Source organism: Globicephala melas, chromosome 11 (assembly GCF_963455315.2).
Source record: "Globicephala melas chromosome 11, mGloMel1.2, whole genome shotgun sequence".
NCBI lineage: Eukaryota > Metazoa > Chordata > Mammalia > Artiodactyla > Delphinidae > Globicephala > Globicephala melas.
Genome location: NC_083324.2, coordinates 2,102,533 through 2,125,773, shown reverse-complemented (window position 1 = coordinate 2,125,773; position 23,241 = coordinate 2,102,533). Strand labels below are relative to the sequence as shown.

Below are 23,241 nucleotides of genomic sequence, written 5' to 3'. Positions count from 1 at the left end.
GGCCCCGGTGATAGGCGCTGGTGTCACATCCCAGCAGGCTGAGCAGCCTGGGGTCCAAGGGTGCACTGAGGTGGAGCGGAGAGACGTGAAGAGGACGTGCCTGCAGATGCAGCCCCTTAAAGCTGTCCTGTCTCTTCCTTTGTGGGGGGAACCAAACCTTCAGAACCTAGGTGGGCCTTCCGAGAGCTAAAAGGAAGCCAAGTGCACCCCAACCATGGGGGACCATCTAGGCTGCAGGAGATTCAAACCGTGACCGAGCCTCCACGGCTGCTGCTGGTGGGCTTCCCACATCCGGCCTCCTTGCCAGGAGTCACCCCACCTACACACCGCAGCACCCGCAGCTTTAGCCAGGGTTTGGACATTTCGGGGGCGTGAAGCTTAACAGGGAAGAGGTAGTGACACACAAGACCTTGGGTGTTGCCTCTGGCACCTTCCCCTCTAATTCACAGCCCAGCACCATGACTCCCCCTAAACCTTTTGGTTGCCGAGGAACCAGAGCTGGGCATGAAGAAATGCTGCCGCCTTGTGGACGTTTCCCGTAACAACAACTTTACAACCGGTGCTTAAGGGCACATCATATTCAGGAAGCCTGTGGGGCTTTTAACGACACGTGTGCTCAAAAATCACCTGGGTTAGGCAACCGAAAAATAAACTAGAAACACACACACCCTCAAAAAGCCAAATTTGAAGAGGGAAAGTTTACTCACACTGTTTAAAATTAAAAAATACACACCACGACAAGATGCATATCACTCATTATTTGACAAATGCCAATCCAACGTGTAACGAGGCGTCGCCTCACAGCGGGAAGAACGGCCAGCATCAAAAAGTCTACAAACAATCGATGGGGAATGAGCGTGGAGAAAAGGGAACCTTCCAACTCGGTGAGTGGAAATGTACATTGGTGACCGCCACTAGAAAGCACTGTATCCCAGTTCCTAGAAAACTAAGGAGAGAGCGAACCTATACTACTGCATGTCCACTCCTGGGCGCTACTCCGGAAAATCCGTAATTCAAAAAGACACAACACCCCAACGTTAACTGCAGCACTATTTACAATCGCCAAGACACACAAACAAGTAGTCCAGCGAGTGATGAATACATAAACAGGAGGTCCTACGTGTATACAAGGAACTGTTACTCAGCCAGCAAAAAGAATGAAATAATGCCATCAGAAGCAACGTGGATGGACCTGGGATGCCCAAACACTGAGTGAAGTCAGACAGACAGAGGAGGACCCATAGCATATAATATCACTTATAACAGGAAGGGAAACATACATACAACTGAACTAGTATACCAAACAGAAACAGAGTCACCGACTTTCAGATTAAAGCTAGGGTTACCAAAAAGAAAGTGGGGTAGGAGATATAAGTTAGGTGGTTCACATGAACACATACACAGAAAAATACCTATAAACATATATATATATATATATATATATATATATATCTCTTAAAAAAACACGCACTCGACAAGGACTACTGTACAACACCAGGACCTCTATTCAATGTTCTGCAATAACCTATATGGAAAAGGAATCCGAAAAACAGTAGCTATATTTCATGTGTAACTCAATCAGCTTGCTGTACACCTACACCAAACCCCACTTTGGAAATCAACTCCAGTACAACATGCCATCAGAATTAAGCTGAAAAAGAAAGTAAAAGGAAAGAAATGGGCATGCTTTTCGCCTCGGGCCCCGGTGATAGGCGCTGGTGTCACATCCCAGCAGGCTGAGCAGCCTGGGGTCCAAGGGTGCACTGAGGTGGAGCGGAGAGACGTGAAGAGGACGTGCCTGCAGATGCAGCCCCTTAAAGCTGTCCTGTCTCTTCCTTTGTGGGGGGAACCAAACCTTCAGAACCTAGGTGGGCCTTCCGAGAGCTAAAAGGAAGCCAAGTGCACCCCAACCATGGGGGACCATCTAGGCTGCAGGGGATTCAAACCGTGACCGAGCCTCCACGGCTGCTGCTGGTGGGCTTCCCACATCCGGCCTCCTTGCCAGGCGTCACCCCACCTACACAGGGCAGCACCCGCAGCTTTAGCCAGGGTTTCGAATTTTCGGGGGCGTAGAAGCTTAACAGGGAAGAGGTAGTGACACACAAGCCCTTGGGTGTTGCCTCTGGCACCTTCCCCTCTAATTCACAGCCCAGCACCATGACTCCCCCTAAACCTTTTGGTTGCCGAGGAACCAGAGCTGGGCATGAAGAAATGCTGCCGCCTTGTGGACGTTTCCCGTAACAACAACTTTACAACCGGTGCTTAAGGGCACATCATATTCAGGAAGCCTGTGGGGCTTTTAACGACACGTGTGCTCAAAAATCACCTGGGTTAGGCAACCGAAAAATAAACTAGAAACACACACACCCTCAAAAAGCCAAATTTGAAGAGGGAAAGTTTACTCACACTGTTTAAAATTAAAAAATACACACCACGACAAGATGCATATCACTCATTATTTGACAAATGCCAATCCAACGTGTAACGAGGCGTCGCCTCACAGCGGGAAGAACGGCCAGCATCAAAAAGTCTACAAACAATCGATGGGGAATGAGCGTGGAGAAAAGGGAACCTTCCAACTCGGTGAGTGGAAATGTACATTGGTGACCGCCACTAGAAAGCACTGTATCCCAGTTCCTAGAAAACTAAAGAGAGAGCGACCCTATACTTCTGCACGCCCACTCCTGGGCATTACTCGGGAAAATGCATAATTCAGAAAGACACAAGCACCCCAACGTTCTTTGCGGCACTATTTACAAACGCCAAGACACAGAAACAAATAGGCCAGCGAGTGATGAATACATAAACAGCAGGTCCTACGTGTATACAAGGGACCGTTCCTCAGCCAGGATAAAGGATGAAATAATGCCATTAGAAGCAACATGGATGGACCCGGGATGCCCAAACACTGAGTGAAGTCAGTCAGACAGAGGAGGACCCACAGCATATAATATCACTTATAGGAGGAAGGGAAACATACATACAACTGAACTAGTTTACTAAACAGAAAGAGAGTCACCGACTTTCTCAATAAACCTAGGGTTACCAAAAAGAAAGTGGGGTAGGAGATATAAGTTAGGCGGTTCACATGAACACATACACAGAAAAATACCTATAAACACATATATAAAACACGCACTCGACAAGGACTACTGTACAACACCAGGACCTCTATTCAACGTTCTGCAATAACCTATACGGAAAAGGAATCCGAAAAATAGTAGCTGTATTACATGTGTAACTGAATCAGCTTGCTGTACACTACACCAAACCCCACTTTGGAAATCAACTCCAGTACAACATACCATCAGAATTAAGCTGAAAAAGAAAGCAAAAGGAAAGAAATGGGCATGCTTTTCGCCTCGGGCCCCGGTGATAGGCGCTGGTGTCACATCGCAGCAGCCTGAGCAGCCTGGGGTCCCAAGGGTGCACTGAGGTGGAGCCGAGAGACGTGAAGAGGACGTGCCTGCAGATGCAGCCCCTTAAAGCTGTCCTGTCTCTTCCTTTGTGGGGGGAACCAAACCTTCAGAACCTAGGTGGGCCTTCCGAGAGCTAAAAGGAAGCCAAGTGCACCCCAACCATGGGGGACCATCTAGGCTGCAGGAGATTCAAACCGTGACCGAGCCTCCACGGCTGCTGCTGGTGGGCTTCCCACATCCGGCCTCCTTGCCAGGAGTCACCCCACCTACACACCGCAGCACCCGCAGCTTTAGCCAGGGTTTGGACTTTTCGGGGGCGTGAAGCTTAACAGGGAAGAGGTAGTGACACACAAGCCCTTGGGTGTTGCCTCTGGCACCTTCCCCTCTAATTCACAGCCTAGTAAGATGACTCTTCCTAAGGCTTTTGGTTGCCAACAAACTAGAGCTGGCCACGAAGAAATGCTGCCGCCTTGTGGACGTTTCGCGGAACAACAACTTTACAACCGGTGCTTCAGGGCACCTAATACTCACAGAGCCTGTGGGGCTTTGAATAACACGTGTCTTCAAAAATGACCTGGGTTAGGTAACCGAAAACACATTCGAAAAACACAGACTTTCAAGAAGCCAAATTTCAGGAGGGAAAGTTTACTCACACTGTTTAAAAAGAAAAACCCCGACCACGACAGGAAGCAGAAAGTCGCTGATTATCCGAGAAATGCATATCAAAATTCTAAAGTGGCATCATCTCGCAGCAGGCGGTATGGCCAGCATCAAAAAGTCTACAAACAATCGATGGGGAATGAGCGTGGAGAAAAGGGAACCTTCCAACTCGGTGAGTGGAAATGTACATTGGTGACCGCCACTAGAAAGCACTGTATCCCAGTTCCTAGAAAACTAAGGAGAGAGCGAACCTATACTACTGCATGTCCACTCCAGGGCGCTACTCCGGAAAATCCGTAATTCAAAAAGACACAACACCCCAACGTTAATTGCAGCACTATTTACAATCGCCAAGACACACAAACAAGTAGTCCAGCGAGTGATGAATACATAAACAGGAGGTCCTACGTGTATACGAGGAACTGTTACTCAGCCAGCAAAAAGAATGAAATAATGCCATCAGAAGCAACGTGGATGGACCTGGGATGCCCAAACACTGAGTGAAGTCAGACAGACAGAGGAGGACCCATAGCATATAATATCACTTATAACAGGAAGGGAAACATACATACAACTGAACTAGTATACCAAACAGAAACAGAGTCGCCGACTTTCAGATTAAAGCTAGGGTTACCAAAAAGAAAGTGGGGTAGGAGATATAAGTTAGGCGTTTCACATGAACACATACACAGAAAAATACCTATAAACATATATATATATATATATATATATATCTCTTAAAAAAACACGCACTCGACAAGGACTACTGTACAACACCAGGACCTCTATTCAATGTTCTGCAATAACCTATATGGAAAAGGAATCCGAAAAACAGTAGCTATATTTCATGTGTAACTCAATCAGCTTGCTGTACACCTACACCAAACCCCACTTTGGAAATCAACTCCAGTACAACATGCCATCAGAATTAAGCTGAAAAAGAAAGTAAAAGGAAAGAAAGGGGCATGCTTTTCGCCTCGGGCCTCGGTGATAGGCGCTGGTGTCACATCCCAGCAGGCTGAGCAGCCTGGGGTCCAAGGGTGCACTGAGGTGGAGCGGAGAGACGTGAAGAGGACGTGCCTGCAGATGCAGCCCCTTAAAGCTGTCCTGTCTCTTCCTTTGTGGGGGGAACCAAACCTTCAGAACCTAGGTGGGCCTTCCGAGAGCTAAAAGGAAGCCAAGTGCACCCCAACCATGGGGGACCATCTAGGCTGCAGGGGATTCAAACCGTGACCGAGCCTCCACGGCTGCTGATGGTGGGCTTCCCACATCCGGCCTCCTTGCCAGGAGTCACCCCACCTACACACCGCAGCACCCGCAGCTTTAGCCAGGGTTTCGAATTTTCGGGGGCGTAGAAGCTTAATAGGGAAGAGGTAGTGACACACAAGCCCTTGGGTGTTGCCTCTGGCACCTTCCCCTCTAATTCACAGCCCAGCACCATGACTCCCCCTAAACCTTTTGGTTGCCGAGGAACCAGAGCTGGGCATGAAGAAATGCTGCCGCCTTGTGGACGTTTCCCGTAACAACAACTTTACAACCGGTGCTTAAGGGCACATCATATTCAGGAAGCCTGTGGGGCTTTTAACGACACGTGTGCTCAAAAATCACCTGGGTTAGGCAACCGAAAAATAAACTAGAAACACACACACCCTCAAAAAGCCAAATTTGAAGAGGGAAAGTTTACTCACACTGTTTAAAATAAAAAAATACACACCACGACAAGATGCATATCACTCATTATTTGACAAATGCCAATCCAACGTGTAACGAGGCGTCGCCTCACAGCGGGAAGAATGGCCAGCATCAAAAAGTCTACAAACAATCGATGGGGAATGAGCGTGGAGAAAAGGGAACCTTCCAACTCGGTGAGTGGAAATGTACATTGGTGACCGCCACTAGAAAGCACTGTATCCCAGTTCCTAGAAAACTAAAGAGAGAGCGACCCTATACTTCTGCACGCCCACTCCTGGGCATTACTCGGGAAAATGCATAATTCAGAAAGACACAAGCACCCCAACGTTCTTTGCGGCACTATTTACAAACGCCAAGACACAGAAACAAATAGGCCAGCGAGTGATGAATACATAAACAGCAGGTCCTACGTGTATACAAGGGACCGTTACTCAGCCAGGATAAAGGATGAAATAATGCCATTAGAAGCAACATGGATGGACCCGGGATGCCCAAACACTGAGTGAAGTCAGTCAGACAGAGGAGGACCCACAGCATATAAAATCACTTATAAGAGGAAGGGAAACATACATACAACTGAACTAGTTTACTAAACAGAAAGAGAGTCACCGACTTTCTCAATAAACCTAGGGTTACCAAAAAGAAAGTGGGGTAGGAGATATAAGTTAGGCGGTTCACATGAACACATACACAGAAAAATACCTATAAACATATATATAAAACACGCACTCGACAAGGACTACTGTACAACACCAGGACCTCTATTCAACGTTCTGCAATAACCTATATGGAAAAGGAATCCGAAAAATAGTAGCTGTATTACATGTGTAACTGAATAAGCTTGCTGTACACTACACCAAACCCCACTTTGGAAATCAACTCCAGTACAACATACCATCAGAATTAAGCTGAAAAAGAAAGTAAAAGGAAAGAAATGGGCATGCTTTTCGCCTCGGGCCCCGGTGATAGGCGCTGGTGTCACATCCCAGCAGGCTGAGCAGCCTGGGGTCCAAGGGTGCACTGAGGTGGAGCGGAGAGACGTGAAGAGGACGTGCCTGCAGATGCAGCCCCTTAAAGCTGTCCTGTCTCTTCCTTTGTGGGGGGAACCAAACCTTCAGAACCTAGGTGGGCCTTCCGAGAGCTAAAAGGAAGCCAAGTGCACCCCAACCATGGGGGACCATCTAGGCTGCAGGAGATTCAAACCGTGACCGAGCCTCCACGGCTGCTGCTGGTGGGCTTCCCACATCCGGCCTCCTTGCCAGGAGTCACCCCACCTACACACCGCAGCACCCGCAGCTTTAGACAGGGTTTGGACATTTCGGGGGCGTGAAGCTTAACAGGGAAGAGGTAGTGACACACAAGACCTTGGGTGTTGCCTCTGGCACCTTCCCCTCTAATTCACAGCCCAGCACCATGACTCCCCCTAAACCTTTTGGTTGCCGAGGAACCAGAGCTGGGCATGAAGAAATGCTGCCGCCTTGTGGACGTTTCCCGTAACAACAACTTTACAACCGGTGCTTAAGGGCACATCATATTCAGGAAGCCTGTGGGGCTTTTAACGACACGTGTGCTCAAAAATCACCTGGGTTAGGCAACCGAAAAATAAACTAGAAACACACACACCCTCAAAAAGCCAAATTTGAAGAGGGAAAGTTTACTCACACTGTTTAAAATTAAAAAATACACACCACGACAAGATGCATATCACTCCTTAGTTGACAAATGCCAATCCAACGTGTAACGAGGCGTCGCCTCACAGCGGGAAGAACGGCCAGCATCAAAAAGTCTACAAACAATCGATGGGGAATGAGCGTGGAGAAAAGGGAACCTTCCAACTCGGTGAGTGGAAATGTACATTGGTGACCGCCACTAGAAAGCACTGTATCCCAGTTCCTAGAAAACTAAAGAGAGAGCGACCCTATACTTCTGCACGCCCACTCCTGGGCATTACTCGGGAAAATGCATAATTCAGAAAGACACAAGCACCCCAACGTTCTTTGCGGCACTATTTACAAACGCCAAGACACAGAAACAAATAGGCCAGCGAGTGATGAATACATAAACAGCAGGTCCTACGTGTATACAAGGGACCGTTACTCAGCCAGGATAAAGGATGAAATAATGCCATTAGAAGCAACATGGATGGACCCAGGATGCCCAAACACTGAGTGAAGTCAGTCAGACAGAGGAGGACCCACAGCATATAATATCACTTATAAGAGGAAGGGAAACATACATACAACTGAACTAGTTTACTAAACAGAAAGAGAGTCACCGACTTTCTCAATAAACCTAGGGTTACCAAAAAGAAAGTGGGGTAGGAGATATAAGTTAGGCGGTTCACATGAACACATACACAGAAAAATACCTATAAACATATATATAAAACACGCACTCGACAAGGACTACTGTACAACACCAGGACCTCTATTCAACGTTCTGCAATAACCTATACGGAAAAGGAATCCGAAAAACAGTAGCTATATTTCATGTGTAACTGAATCAGCTTGCTGTACACTACACCAAACCCCACTTTGGAAATCAACTCCAGTACAACATACCATCAGAATTAAGCTGAAAAAGAAAGCAAAAGGAAAGAAATGGGCATGCTTTTCGCCTCGGGCCCCGGTGATAGGCGCTGGTGTCACATCGCAGCAGCCTGAGCAGCCTGGGGTCCCAAGGGTGCACTGAGGTGGAGCCGAGAGACGTGAAGAGGACGTGCCTGCAGATGCAGCCCCTTAAAGCTGTCCTGTCTCTTCCTTTGTGGGGGGAACCAAACCTTCAGAACCTAGGTGGGCCTTCCGAGAGCTAAAAGGAAGCCAAGTGCACCCCAACCATGGGGGACCATCTAGGCTGCAGGAGATTCAAACCGTGACCGAGCCTCCACGGCTGCTGCTGGTGGGCTTCCCACATCCGGCCTCCTTGCCAGGAGTCACCCCACCTACACACCGCAGCACCCGCAGCTTTAGCCAGGGTTTGGACTTTTCGGGGGCGTGAAGCTTAACAGGGAAGAGGTAGTGACACACAAGCCCTTGGGTGTTGCCTCTGGCACCTTCCCCTCTAATTCACAGCCTAGTAAGATGACTCTTCCTAAGGCTTTTGGTTGCCAACAAACTAGAGCTGGCCACGAAGAAATGCTGCCGCCTTGTGGACGTTTCGCGGAACAACAACTTTACAACCGGTGCTTCAGGGCACCTAATACTCACAGAGCCTGTGGGGCTTTGAATAACACGTGTCTTCAAAAATGACCTGGGTTAGGTAACCGAAAACACATTCGAAAAACACAGACTTTCAAGAAGCCAAATTTCAGGAGGGAAAGTTTACTCACACTGTTTAAAAAGAAAAACCCCGACCACGACAGGAAGCAGAAAGTCGCTGATTATCCGAGAAATGCATATCAAAATTCTAAAGTGGCATCATCTCGCAGCAGGCGGTATGGCCAGCATCAAAAAGTCTACAAACAATCGATGGGGAATGAGTGTGGAGAAAAGGGAACCTTCCAACTCGGTGAGTGGAAATGTACATTGGTGACCGCCACTAGAAAGCACTGTATCCCAGTTCCTAGAAAACTAAGGAGAGAGCGAACCTATACTACTGCATGTCCACTCCAGGGCGCTACTCCGGAAAATCCGTAATTCAAAAAGACACAATACCCCAACGTTAACTGCAGCACTATTTACAATCGCCAAGACACACAAACAAGTAGTCCAGCGAGTGATGAATACATAAACAGGAGGTCCTACGTGTATACAAGGAACTGTTACTCAGCCAGCAAAGAGAATGAAATAATGCCATCAGAAGCAACGTGGATGGACCTGGGATGCCCAAACACTGAGTGAAGTCAGACAGACAGAGGAGGACCCATAGCATATAATATCACTTATAACAGGAAGGGAAACATACATACAACTGAACTAGTATACCAAACAGAAACAGAGTCACCGACTTTCAGATTAAAGCTAGGGTTACCAAAAAGAAAGTGGGGTAGGAGATATAAGTTAGGCGTTTCACATGAACACATACACAGAAAAATACCTATAAACATATATATATATATATATATATATATATATCTCTTAAAAAAACACGCACTCGACAAGGACTACTGTACAACACCAGGACCTCTATTCAATGTTCTGCAATAACCTATATGGAAAAGGAATCCGAAAAACAGTAGCTATATTTCATGTGTAACTCAATCAGCTTGCTGTACACCTACACCAAACCCCACTTTGGAAATCAACGCTAGTACAACATGCCATCAGAATTAAGCTGAAAAAGAAAGTAAAAGGAAAGAAATGGGCATGCTTTTCGCCTCGGGCCCCGGTGATAGGCGCTGGTGTCACATCCCAGCAGGCTGAGCAGCCTGGGGTCCAAGGGTGCACTGAGGTGGAGCGGAGAGACGTGAAGAGGACGTGCCTGCAGATGCAGCCCCTTAAAGCTGTCCTGTCTCTTCCTTTGTGGGGGGAACCAAACCTTCAGAACCTAGGTGGGCCTTCCGAGAGCTAAAAGGAAGCCAAGTGCACCCCAACCATGGGGGACCATCTAGGCTGCAGGGGATTCAAACCGTGACCGAGCCTCCACGGCTGCTGATGGTGGGCTTCCCACATCCGGCCTCCTTGCCAGGCGTCACCCCACCTACACAGGGCAGCACCCGCAGCTTTAGCCAGGGTTTCGAATTTTCGGGGGCGTAGAAGCTTAACAGGGAAGAGGTAGTGACACACAAGCCCTTGGGTGTTGCCTCTGGCACCTTCCCCTCTAATTCACAGCCCAGCACCATGACTCCCCCTAAACCTTTTGGTTGCCGAGGAACCAGAGCTGGGCATGAAGAAATGCTGCCGCCTTGTGGACGTTTCCCGTAACAACAACTTTACAACCGGTGCTTAAGGGCACATCATATTCAGGAAGCCTGTGGGGCTTTTAACGACACGTGTGCTCAAAAATCACCTGGGTTAGGCAACCGAAAAATAAACTAGAAACACACACACCCTCAAAAAGCCAAATTTGAAGAGGGAAAGTTTACTCACACTGTTTAAAATTAAAAAATACACACCACGACAAGATGCATATCACTCATTATTTGACAAATGCCAATCCAACGTGTAACGAGGCGTCGCCTCACAGCGGGAAGAACGGCCAGCATCAAAAAGTCTACAAACAATCGATGGGGAATGAGCGTGGAGAAAAGGGAACCTTCCAACTCGGTGAGTGGAAATGTACATTGGTGACCGCCACTAGAAAGCACTGTATCCCAGTTCCTAGAAAACTAAAGAGAGAGCGACCCTATACTTCTGCACGCCCACTCCTGGGCATTACTCGGGAAAATGCATAATTCAGAAAGACACAAGCACCCCAACGTTCTTTGCGGCACTATTTACAAACGCCAAGACACAGAAACAAATAGGCCAGCAAGTGATGAATACATAAACAGCAGGTCCTACGTGTATACAAGGGACCGTTACTCAGCCAGGATAAAGGATGAAATAATGCCATTAGAAGCAACATGGATGGACCCGGGATGCCCAAACACTGAGTGAAGTCAGTCAGACAGAGGAGGACCCACAGCATATAATATCACTTATAGGAGGAAGGGAAGCATACCTACAACTGAACTAGTTTACTAAACAGAAAGAGAGTCACCGACTTTCTCAATAAACCTAGGGTTACCAAAAAGAAAGTGGGGTAGGAGATATAAGTTAGGCGGTTCACATGAACACATACACAGAAAAATACGTATAAACACGTATATAAAACAAACACGCGCTGGGCTTCCCTGGTGGCGCAGTGGTTGAGAGTCTGCCTGCCGATGCAGGGGACACGGGTTCGTTCCCGAATTCGGGAAGATCCCACATGCCGTGGAGCGGCTGGGCCCGTGAGCCATGGCCTCTGAGCCTGCTTGTCTGGAGTCTGTGCTCCGCAACGGGAGAGGCCACAACAGTGAGATGTCTGCGTACCGCAAAAGAAAAAAAAAAAAATTGACAGCAACCAGCATTTGTGAGGATGTGGAGAAACTGGAACCCTCGTGCATTGCGTTTGGTGACATAAAATGGTGGAACTATGGTGAAAAACTGCTTGACAGTTTCTTAAAATGTTAAACATAAACTTATTAAATGACCCAAAAATTCTACTTCTGTGGCTTCCCTGGTGGTGCAGTGGGTAAGAATCCACCTTCCAATGCAGGGGATATGGGCTCGAGCCCTGGTCCAGGAATATCCCATGTGCCACGGAATAACTAAGCCTGAGTGCCACAACTACTGAGCCTGAGCTCTACAGCCTGCGAGCCAGAACTACTGAGCCCACACGCCTAGAGCCTGTGCTCCACAACAAGACAGGCCACCGCAGTGAGAAGCCCATGCACCGAAACGAAGAGTAGCGCCCGCTCGCCGCAACTAGAGAAAGCCCACGTGCAGTAACGAAGACCCAACGCAGCCATAAATATATATATATATATATATTTTAAAGATTGAAAAAAAATTCTACTTCTGGGGCTTCCCTGGTGGCACAGTAGTTTAGAATCCACCTGCCAACGCAGGGGGCGTGGGTTCGAGCCCTGGTCCAGGAAGATCCCACATGCCGCGGAGCAACTAAGCCCGTGCACCACAACTACTGAGCCTGCGCTCTAGAGCTCGCGAACCACAACTACCGAGCCTGCGCTCTAGAGCCCGTGAGCTACAACTACTGAGCCCACATGCCACAACTACTGAAGCCCGCGTGCCTAGAGCCCATGCTCTGCAACAAGAGAAGCCACCACAATGAGAAGCCCGCGCACCACAACGAAGAGTAGCCCCCGCTTACCGCCACTAGAGAAAGCCCACACAGCAACGAAGACCCAACACAGCCAAAAATAAATAAATAAATAAAATTGTAAAAGTTGAAGTTAATGAATTAGGAAAGCAGGAAAAGTAGACTGATTGATAAATCAAAGAACCGGTTCTTTTGAGAAAGCTAAAAACTTGAACACTGACAGAAAAAAACCACCACCTCCTTGTCGATTTTCATAAAGAAGGCACATATATAAAACTTAGAGACTTCTAAGACGACTTTTACTAGAGATTGGGGTGGGAGGGCCAGGCAGTGGCTTCACCCACACAGCCCATGGGTGGGCTTCACTCATACACACTACGAGTTCAAGGCACACCTCAGATGTTGGCGTTTTTAAGCCTTTTTGGTTGGTATGGGCTGAGGGAGGCCCTTGGCCATTCAGGCCACATGCACCTGACCTTCCATCACCTCACCAGCTTCTCAGTCTCCTGTTCTCTTCCCCTCTACGCACATTTTCTCACACAGGTTAGTTTGTCTCCTGTGTTGCTTGGACATCATATGGCATCCACGCCCTCAGCAGCTTAAGCAAAATGTTAACACACACACACAGTTCTTTCTCTAAGATGAACTCCAGGGCCAGGGGAAAGGAATTACACATAAGAGGGTTCCTCTTCACCTTTCAAGAAGGACAAGATACTCCAGGGTTGGGAGGCAAAGCTCCTGGCACAGTTGTGCCCTGCAGGCAGCACCTCCTGCCCATCCCGCCTGGGAACCCTGCCCAGGGAAACAGACACAGGCCGCAGGAGGCCCGGGATGCCTGGGGGTGGGAGCGCCTACCTGGATCAGGCTGTACTTCTGGTCTCTGTTCTTCAGGACCATGGTGTTCCGCCACTGCAGGCACTTCTCCTGGTGGGCCTGGATCTCAGAAGTGAGGGTGGAATTCCGGCTCTGGAAGTCCTCCAGATTGGGGGCAGGAGGAAGGGACATAGCCAGCAGTTTTCCCTCTGTAAGATCTTCCGGGGAAATGGGCAGCCCAAACTCCTGGCTCAGCCCCTTGATCATGGAGGAGGAGGGCAGCAGGTCCCCGGTGATCACCTCCCTGAGCCTGGAGCTGTAATGGCAGATGCAGTAGATCCTGGAACACAGAAGAGGCCCACTCAGCCTGCCTGCCCGGCACGACAGGTCAGACGGTCTCCATTTTATGAGAGGAAACGAAAACACAGAGAGGTTGATGAGCTGATCCCGGGTCACCCAGCTCGTGCACGAGAAGCTTAGATGCCACGTGCTGAGCCCACGGGGTTGGGGTGTGGGGAGATGTCCCCTTCCCTCTCCCCTCTCAGTCCCCCCGCAGTTAAAGGCTTCCCACTTTCTGCTTTGATTATTTTTCGGTCCCGATGGCCTTATTCCCTACCTCGCACCAACCCACACCCCACCAGGGAGTGGCCTCGACAGGCTGGCCGTCGGGGGTGTGGACCACAGAGCTCCTTCCCGCCCAGGCAGAGGGTACGAGGCACAGAGCCTCATGTCAGCACAGTTCGAGGACTGAGTAGTCACCCCCACCCCCACCAGGGTGAGCGGACGCCCCCCTCTCTCCCGCCCCAACCCCCCCTTTTTAAAAACACATTCAGCAGGCACAGCTGTGGTTCGGGTTAGGCTGCCCTCTGTCCGCCGCACACTTCCGAAGCCCCCCTGGCAGAGCGTGCGGGACGGCGGGGCACGGGCCGGGCCGCACCTGCTCAGTGCCTGAAAGACCTGCCGCGGCACCGTGTTGCGCACGTAGAGCACTGCGTGCTTCATCAGCTGCGCCAGCGGCCGGGACAGGTGCACGTGGTACGGGACGGTCTCCAGGTCTGCGTAGAGGCGGCGGCGGAAGCGCAGCTGCGAGTTGTAGAGCGCCTTGTAGGAGCCGGGCTCTGCCTGCGGGACCCTGCAAGAAAAAAGAGGGGCCCCACGCCGCTGCCGCTCTGCCCGCCACAGAGCTCGGCACTTTCCCAGGGCCACTGGTGGTGGAAACGCGGGCACTGGCCTGGGCTTGCTTGTGTCTCGCTGTCCCCGCCCCATCTCTGTTTCCTCCCCCTCCCCTACCGACCCGCCCCTCCCACCGACTCTGCGTCCCCCCCCCCCCCCCCCGCGACCTTTGAGCCACCCGCTGTATTGGGCTCAGGTTCCTCCACCTTCCTGAACCCGGTGAATCCGCACGGAGCCTGTGCATCCCACCCTGAGTCTGTGTGTTGGGGTGGCGGTGGTTCCCCTTTGTGGGGGGGTCCCTGTTCAAGTCTTCTGCCCATTCCTCCACTGGGATGTTTTTACTGTTTTCTCATTCATTCACAGGCGTTTCTGTACTCTCAGAATACTAGCTCCATACATTGCAAATACTTTTTTCTCAGTTTGTGGCTTTTCTTTTCGCAATTTTTATGGTCTTTGGGTGAAGAGAAGTTACTAATTTTAATATAGCCAAACCTGTCATTTTTTCCTTTATTTTTTCTACTTCTGTCTTACTCAAGAAGTCTTTCTTTATTCTGAGGTCATGAATATGTCCTCCTGTAGCACTATCTAAAAGCTTTACAATTCAACTTTTTAAAAATAGATTTTTCTTCTACAAGAAAGGTGAGAACATACAATGGGAAAAAGACAGTCTCTTACATAAGTGGTGCTGGGAAAACTAGACAGCTACGTGTCAAAGAATGAAATTAGAACATTTTCTCATACCATATATAAAATAAACTCAAAATGGATTACAGACCTAAATATAAGACCTGAAACTCTTAGAAGAAAACATAGGCAATATGTTCTTTGACACTGGTCTTAGCAATAATTTTTTGGATCTGTCTCCTCAGGCAAGGGAAACAAAAGCAAAAATAATCAAATGGGACCTAATCAAACTTAAAAGCTTTTGCACCGCAAAGGAAACCGTCAACAAAATGTAAAGGCAACCTACTGAATGAGAGAACATTGGCACATGATATGTGATATGGGGCTAATATCTAAAATATATAAAGAACTCCTACAACTCAGTGTTAAAAAAACAAACAACCCAATTAATAAATGGGCAGAAGACCTGAATAGGCATTTTTCCAAAGAAGACATACAGATGGCAAACAGGTACATGAAAAGATGTTCAATATTACTAATTATTAGGGAAATGTAAATCAAAACCACAATGACGTATCACCTCACAGAATGGCTATCATCAAAAAGACAAGAAATAAAGTGTTGGTGAGGATGTGAAGAAAAGGGAACCCTCCTACACTCTTGGTGGGAATGTAAACTGGTGCAGCCACTATGGAAAACAGTATGGAGATTCCTCAACAAATTAAAAATAGAACTACCATATGATCCAACAATTCAACTCCTGGGTATGTATCCAAAGAAAATGAAAACAATACTTTGAAAAGATATATGCACCCCAATTTACAACAGCCAAGATATGTAAGCAACCTAAGTGCCCATCAGCAGATGAATGGATAAAGAAGACACGATATATAGATACAGTGGAATATTGCTCTGCCATTAAAGAGGATGAAATTTTGCCATTTGCAACAACATGGATGGACCTTGGAAGGTATTAAACTTAGTAAAACAAGTCAAACAGAGAAAGATAAATACTGTATGTTCTCACTTATGTGTGGAATCTGAAAAATAAAACGAACAAGACATTTCTGGTGAAACCTGAGTAAGAACAGACGACTGTGGTCTAGTTAACTGTACTGCATCCATCAATATGTCAGATGTCACCACTGGGGGAGACAGGGTGTTGGGGTACCTGGAACCTCTCTATAATTTCTGCAACTTATTGTGAGTCCATAATTATTTCAAATAAGCTTTTACTCTGTCTGGGATTGATTTTTGTGAACTGTGTGAGCCAGCAAATTAGGAAACTCTCAGCGAATAAGGAATAAAGTGGAACTTCCTCAAGTTGATAAAGGACATCTACAAAAAACCTACACGTAATGGGGAAAGACTGCCTTCCACCGAAGACCAGAAACAAAGCAAGGATGTGACAACTCTTATATAAAATAGTACTTCAAGTCTTAGCTAGCACCCTAAGGAAATGAAGATATACAGCCTGGAAAGGAAGGAATTAAACTATTGCTATTTGCAGACGACATCTTGGTCAGTGTAGAAAATCCCAAGGAATCTACCAGAAACAATCAATCAAACGAACAGAACTCCTCAAACCAATAAGTGAGTTTAGCAAGGCTGTAGAATCGACGTAGAAAAATCAATTATATTTTCTATATACAAGCAATGCACAGCTGGAAACTGAAATTAAAAAACACAGAACCATTTAAAAATCACTCAAAAAGTAAAATACTTAGATATAAATCTACCAAATACGTACAGGACTCGTATGCCGAATATGCTGATGAAAGAAATTTTAAAAATTTTTAAAATTTTAAAAAATCTAAATAAGTGGAAATCTAAATAAATATTCATGGATTGGAAGGCTCAAATAGTTCTCTCCAAATGATACATAGGTTGAGCATAATTTCTATCAACATTCTAGAAAGATGTTTTGTAGATACATACAGCATATTGTAAAATTTATATGAAAAGGCAAAGGATCTAGAACAACAAAAACAATTTTGAAAAAGAATAAAGTGGCCTGACTTTGATTATATAGCTACGGTAATCAAGACTTTGTAGTATTGGTGAAGGGACAGACACAGAAATCAATGGAGCAGAATTGAGAACCCAGAAACAGATCCACACAATTATGACCAACCGATTTTTTATAAAGATGCAAAAGCAGTTCAGTAAAGGAATAAAATATTTTCAACAAATGATGCTGTAGCTATTGGATCTATGTAGGCTAAATGAAACACAACAAAAACTCAACCTAGGTTCCAGGTCAAGATGGTGACGGAGGAAGATCCAGAAGAGCTTCCTTGGGAAGATCTTCTTGGGAGGGACATCCTCCTCCCAAGGACACACCAAATCTACAGCTCCATAGGGAACAATTTCCTCTGGGGGGAAAGATACAAAAACAAAAACTAAAACCTAGCTGAATGACCCCTTCACATAGGGCAAAAGAGAAACCAGCCTCATCAAAACAGAATTCCAAATAAGATGAGCCCAGAGACCCGCACCAACACACTATAATTAAAAGGTCAAAAGCTAACGACAAGGAGAGAAGCTTAAAAGCAGCAAGAGAAAAACAACTTGTTACACACAAGGGAACTCCCATAAGACTATCAGCAGATTTTTAAGCAGACACTTTGCAGGCCAGAAGGGAGTGGCACGATATATTCAAAGCGCCAAAAGAAAAGACCTTCCAACGAAGAATACTCTACCTGGCAGTTATCATTCAGAATTGAAGGAGAGATAAAAGAGTTTTCCAGATAAGAAAAACTAACAGAGTTCATCACCACTAAACTGGCCTTATAAAAATGTTAAAGGGACTCCTTTCAGTTGAAAAGAAAGGATGTTAATTGCTAACAGAAAACATGAGACTGATCAAGATGGCAGAGTAGTAGGACACAAAGCTCGCTCTCTCCCACATCTACAACAAAAATACATCTACATGTGGAACGATTCTCACAGAATACCTACTGAACGCTGGCAGAAGACTTCAGACTGCTGTAAGGGCAAGAAAATCTCCATGTAACCAGGTAGGAAAAATGAAAAAGAAAGTGAGAAAGGTATCCGGATGGGACCTGCACCCCTGGGAGGGGGCTGTGAAAGAGGTAAGGTTCATGCACCCTGGGAAGCCCCCTCACCGGCAGGGAGATCTGCCAGGACAGAAGGGGAGCTTCAGAGCCTCTGAGAAGAATGCAGCAGTCAGTTCGTGGCAGCCAGAGCAGAGGGAGAACTGCACAGATGGTCAGTACCGCAGACCTGCACTCACCAGCCTGACATGTGCATCCCCAGTGCTGGCAGGGGCTGGGTGCTGGAACTTCGGCTCCAGAGATCAGAACCAGGGAGAGGACTGGGGTTGGCTGTGTAGAGACAGACTTGGGGGCGGGGGGATGAATCCGGTGCCACCACAGCTGGGGGTATAAGCGGAGGAAGCCTGAGCTGCCTCAGAGGCCGGTCAGCATTGTTTGGGTGGTGTAGGAGGGGAGAGGTGGGACCTAGACTATAGCCTTTTTTCCATGTATGTGTGCTCCCAGAGGGCAAGACACTGCCTGCCCAGGCTCCAGGGGGCAGTTACAGACCTCTACCACCATCCACCCTGATGCCAGGAATGGTCACAATCCCCCACTAAAACCCTCCCAGACCCTAGGAGTGGTTGAGGGACTGCACCAACTCCTGCCCAGAACGCAGGAGGGGTTGTGAGCCTCCACCAACTCCCTCCTGAACAAGACTGGTCATGGGCCACTGACGCACCTGCCCAGGCGCCAGGAGTGGGCGAGAGCCCCAGCCACCACCTTCCTGGACAATGAAAACATAACCATACAAAATCTATGGGACACAGCAAAAGCAGTTCTTAGCGGAAAGTTCATAGCAATACAGGCCTTCATCAAAAACAAGAAAAATCTCAAATGAACAACCTAACCTACCACCTAAAAGAATTAGACAAAGAAGAACAAACAAAACCTAAAGTCAGCAGAAGGAAGGAAATAATAGAGATCAGGGAGGAAATAAAGTAGAGATTTTTTTAAAAAAATAGAAAAAAAATCAACAAAACCAAAAGCTGGTTCTTTGAAAGGGTAAACAAAATTGACAAACCTCTAGCCAGGCTCACCAAGAAGAGAGAGAATCCAAATAAACAAAATAAGAAAAGAGAAAGGAAAAATCTCAACTGATACCATAGAAATACAAAACACCATGAGAGAATACTATGAACAATTATATGCCAACAAATTTGGCAACCTAGAAGAAATGGAATTGTCTAGAAACATACAGCCCACCAAAATTGAATCAAGAAGAAATAGATAATTTCTACAGACCAATCACTAGAAGTGAAATCAAACCTGTAATAAAAAACTTCCTACAAAAAGAAGTCCAGGATCACATGGCTTCACAGGCGAATTCTACCAAACATACAAAGAAGAACTTACACAGATTCTTCTCAAACTCTTCGAAAAGATTGAAGAGGAGGGAACACTCCCAAAGACATTCTGTGAAACCACAATCACCCTGATACCAAAACCAGACAAAGATACCACCAAAAAAAGAAAATTACAGGCCAATATCTTTGATGAATATAGATGCAAAAATTCTCAACAAAATATTTGCAAACCAAATCTAACAACACGTAAAAAAGATCATACACCATGACCAAGAGGGATTCATCCCAAGTTCACAAGGATGGTTCAGTATACACAAATCAATCAATCTGATACACCACAACAACAAAAGAAAAGACAAAAAATACCTTGACAAGAACACCACATAAACAAAAGAAAAGACAAAAACCACATGATAATCTCAATACATGCAGAAAAAGCATTTGACAAAATTCGACATCCATTCACGAAAAAACTCTTACCACAGTGGATTTAGAGGGAACATATCTCAAAATAGTAAAAGCTATTTATAACAAACCTACAGCCAATTTAATGCTCAATAGTGAAAAGCTGAAAGCCTTCCCCTAAAATCTGGAAAAAGACAAGCATGCCCACTCTCACCACTTCTCTTCAACATACTATTGAAATTCCTAACCACAGCAATCAGATGAGAGAAAGAAATTAAAGGTATCCAAATTAGAAGGGAAGAGGTAAAATGGTCATTATATGTAGATGATATGACACTATATATAGAAAACCCTGAAGACACCACACAAAAACAACTAGAACTGATAAATTAATTCAACAAGGTAGCAGGATACAAAATTAACATACAGAAATTGGTGGCGGGCTTCCCTGGTGGCGCAGTGGTTGAGAGTCCACCTGCTGATGCAGGGGACATGGTTCATGCCCCAGTCCGGGAAGATCCCACATGCCGCGGAGCGGCTGAGCCTGTGAGCCATGGCCTCTGAGCCTGCACGTCCAGAGCCTGTGCTCCGCAACGGGAGAGGCCACAACAGTGAGAGGCCTGCGTACAGCAAAAAAAAAAAAAAAAAAAAAAAAACCTTTTAAAATTGCAAACCAGAGCAGAAGCAAGAAGAACTACAATCCTGCAGCCTGTGGAACAAAAACCACATTCACAGAAAGACAGACAAGATGAAAAGGCAGAGGGCTACGTACCAATTGAAGGAACAAGATAAAACCCAAAAAAAACCCAACTAAATGAAGTGGAGATAGGCAACCTTTCAAAAAAAGAATTCAGAATCATCATAGTGAAGATGATCCAGGACCTCGGAAAAAGAATGGAGGCAGAGATCGAGAAGACGCAAGAAATGTTGAACAAAGACCTGGAAGCATTAAAGAACAAACAGAGATGAACGATACAATAACTGAAATGAAAACTACACTAGAAGGAATCAATAGCAGAATAACTGAGGCAGAAGAATGGATAAGTGACCTGGAAGACAGAATAGTGAAATTCACTGCTGCAGAACAGACTAAAGAAAAAAGAATGAAAAGAAATGAAGACAGCCTAAGAGACCTCTGGGACAACATTAAACGCAACAACATTCGCATTATAGGGGTCCCAGAAAGAGAAGAGAGAGAGAAAGGACCAGAGAAAATACTGAAGAGATTATAGTTGAAAACTTCCCTAACATGGGAAAGGAAATAGTCACCCAAGTCCAGGAAGCGCAGCAAGTCCCATACAGGAGAAACCCAAGGAGAAACATGCCGAGACACACAGTAATCAAATTGGCAAAAATTAAAGATGAAGAAAAATTATTGAAAGCAAGGGAAAAACGAAAAATGACATACAAGGGAACTCCCATAAGGTTAACAACTGATTTCTCAGCAGAAACTCTAACAAGCCAGAAGAGAGTGGCATGATATACTTAAAGTAATGAAACGGAAGAATCTACAAACCAAGATTACTCTACCCGGCAAGGATCTCATTCAGATTCAAGGGAGAAATCAAAAGCTTTACAGACAAGCAAAAGCTCAGAGAATTCAGCACCACCAAACCAGCTTTACAACAAATGCTAAAGGAACTTCTCTAAGTGAGAAACCCAAGAGAAGAAAAGGACCTACAAAAACAAACCCATTAACAATTAAGAAAATGGTCATAGGAACATACATATCGATAATTACCTTAAACATGAATTAAATGCTCCAACCAAAAGACACAGGCCTGCTGAATGGATACAAAAACAAGACCCATATATATGCTGTCTACAAGAGACCCACTTCAGACCTAGGGACACATACAGACTGAAAGTGAGGAGATGGAAAAAGATATTCCATGCAAATGGAAATCAAAAGAAAGCTGGAGTAGCTATACTCATATCAGATAAAACAGACTTTAAAACAAAGAATGTTACAAGATACAAGGAAGGACACTACATAATGCTAAGGGATCAATCCAAGAAGAAGATATAACTATTATAAATATATATGCACCCAATATAGAAGAACCTCAATACATAAGGCAACTGCTAACAGCTATAAATCGACAGAATATAAATCGAGGAAATATATATATATATAGCTAACAGCTATAAAAGAGGAAATCGACAGTAACACAATAATAGTGGGGGACTTTAACACCTCACTTACACCAATGGACAGATCATCCAAAATGAAAATACATAAGGAAACAGAAGCTTTAAATGACACAATAGACCAGATAGATTTAATTGATATTTATAGGACATTCCATCCAAAAACAGCAAATTACACTTTCTTCTCAAGGGCACACGGAACATTCTCCAGGATAGACCATATCTTGGGTCACAAATCCAGCCTCAGGAAATTTAAGAAAACTGAAATCATATCAAGCATCTTTTCTGACCACAACACTATGAGATTAGAAATGAGTTACAGGGAAAAAAACGTTAAAAACACAAACACGTGGAGGCTAAACAATACATTACTAAGTAACCAAGAGATCACTGAGGAAATCAAAGAGGAAATCAAAAAATACCGAGAGATAAATGACAATGAAAACACGACAATCCAAAACCTATGGGATGCAGCAAAAGCAGTTCTAAGAGGGACGTTTATAGCTATAAAAGCCTACCTCAAGAAACAAGAAAAATCTCAAGTAAACAATCTAAACTTACACCTAAAGGAACTAGAGAAAGAAGAACAAACAAAACCCAAAGTTAGCAGAAGGAAAGAAATCATAAAGACCAGAGCAGAAATAAATGAAATAGAAACAAAGAAAACAATAGCAAAGATCAATAAAACTAAAAGCTGGTTCTTTGAGAAGATAAACAAAATTGATAAACCATTAGCCAGACTCATCAAGAAAAAGAGGGAGAGGACTCGAATCAATAAAATTAGAAATGAAAAAGGAGAAGTTACAACAGACATCGCAGAAATACAAAGCATCCTAAGAGACTACTACAAGCAACTCTATGCCAATAAAATGGACAACCTGGAAGAAATGGACAAGTTCTTAGAAAGGGATAACCTTCCAAGACTGAACCAGGATGAAACGGAAAATATGAACAGACCAACAACAAGTAATGAAATCGAAATTGTGATTAAAAATCTTCCAACAAACAAAAGTCCAGGACCAGATGGCTTCACAGTTAAATTCTATCAAACATTTAGAGAAGAGCTAACACTCATCCTTCTCAAACTCTTCCAAAAATTGCAGAGGAAAGAACACTCCCAAACTCATTCTATGAGGCCACCATCACCCTGATACTAAAACCAGAGAAAGATACTAGAAAACAAGAAAATTACAGACC

The 23,241-nt window shown here is 45.6% G+C and overlaps 1 protein-coding gene across 1 annotated transcript in view; it reads right to left on the bottom strand.

The window, feature by feature from the left end:
* The window catches only part of CFAP92 (cilia and flagella associated protein 92 (putative)), a 306,152-nt gene that overhangs the window by 221,450 nt on the left and 61,461 nt on the right, over positions 1-23,241 (bottom strand). The window contains exons 13-14 of the mRNA XM_060308672.1: positions 14,266-14,460; positions 13,371-13,668 (exon numbers count right to left, since the gene is read on the bottom strand). Coding sequence (XP_060164655.1) covers positions 13,371-13,668; positions 14,266-14,460 — 493 coding nt within the window. The remainder of the gene's footprint in view (positions 1-13,370; positions 13,669-14,265; positions 14,461-23,241) is intronic.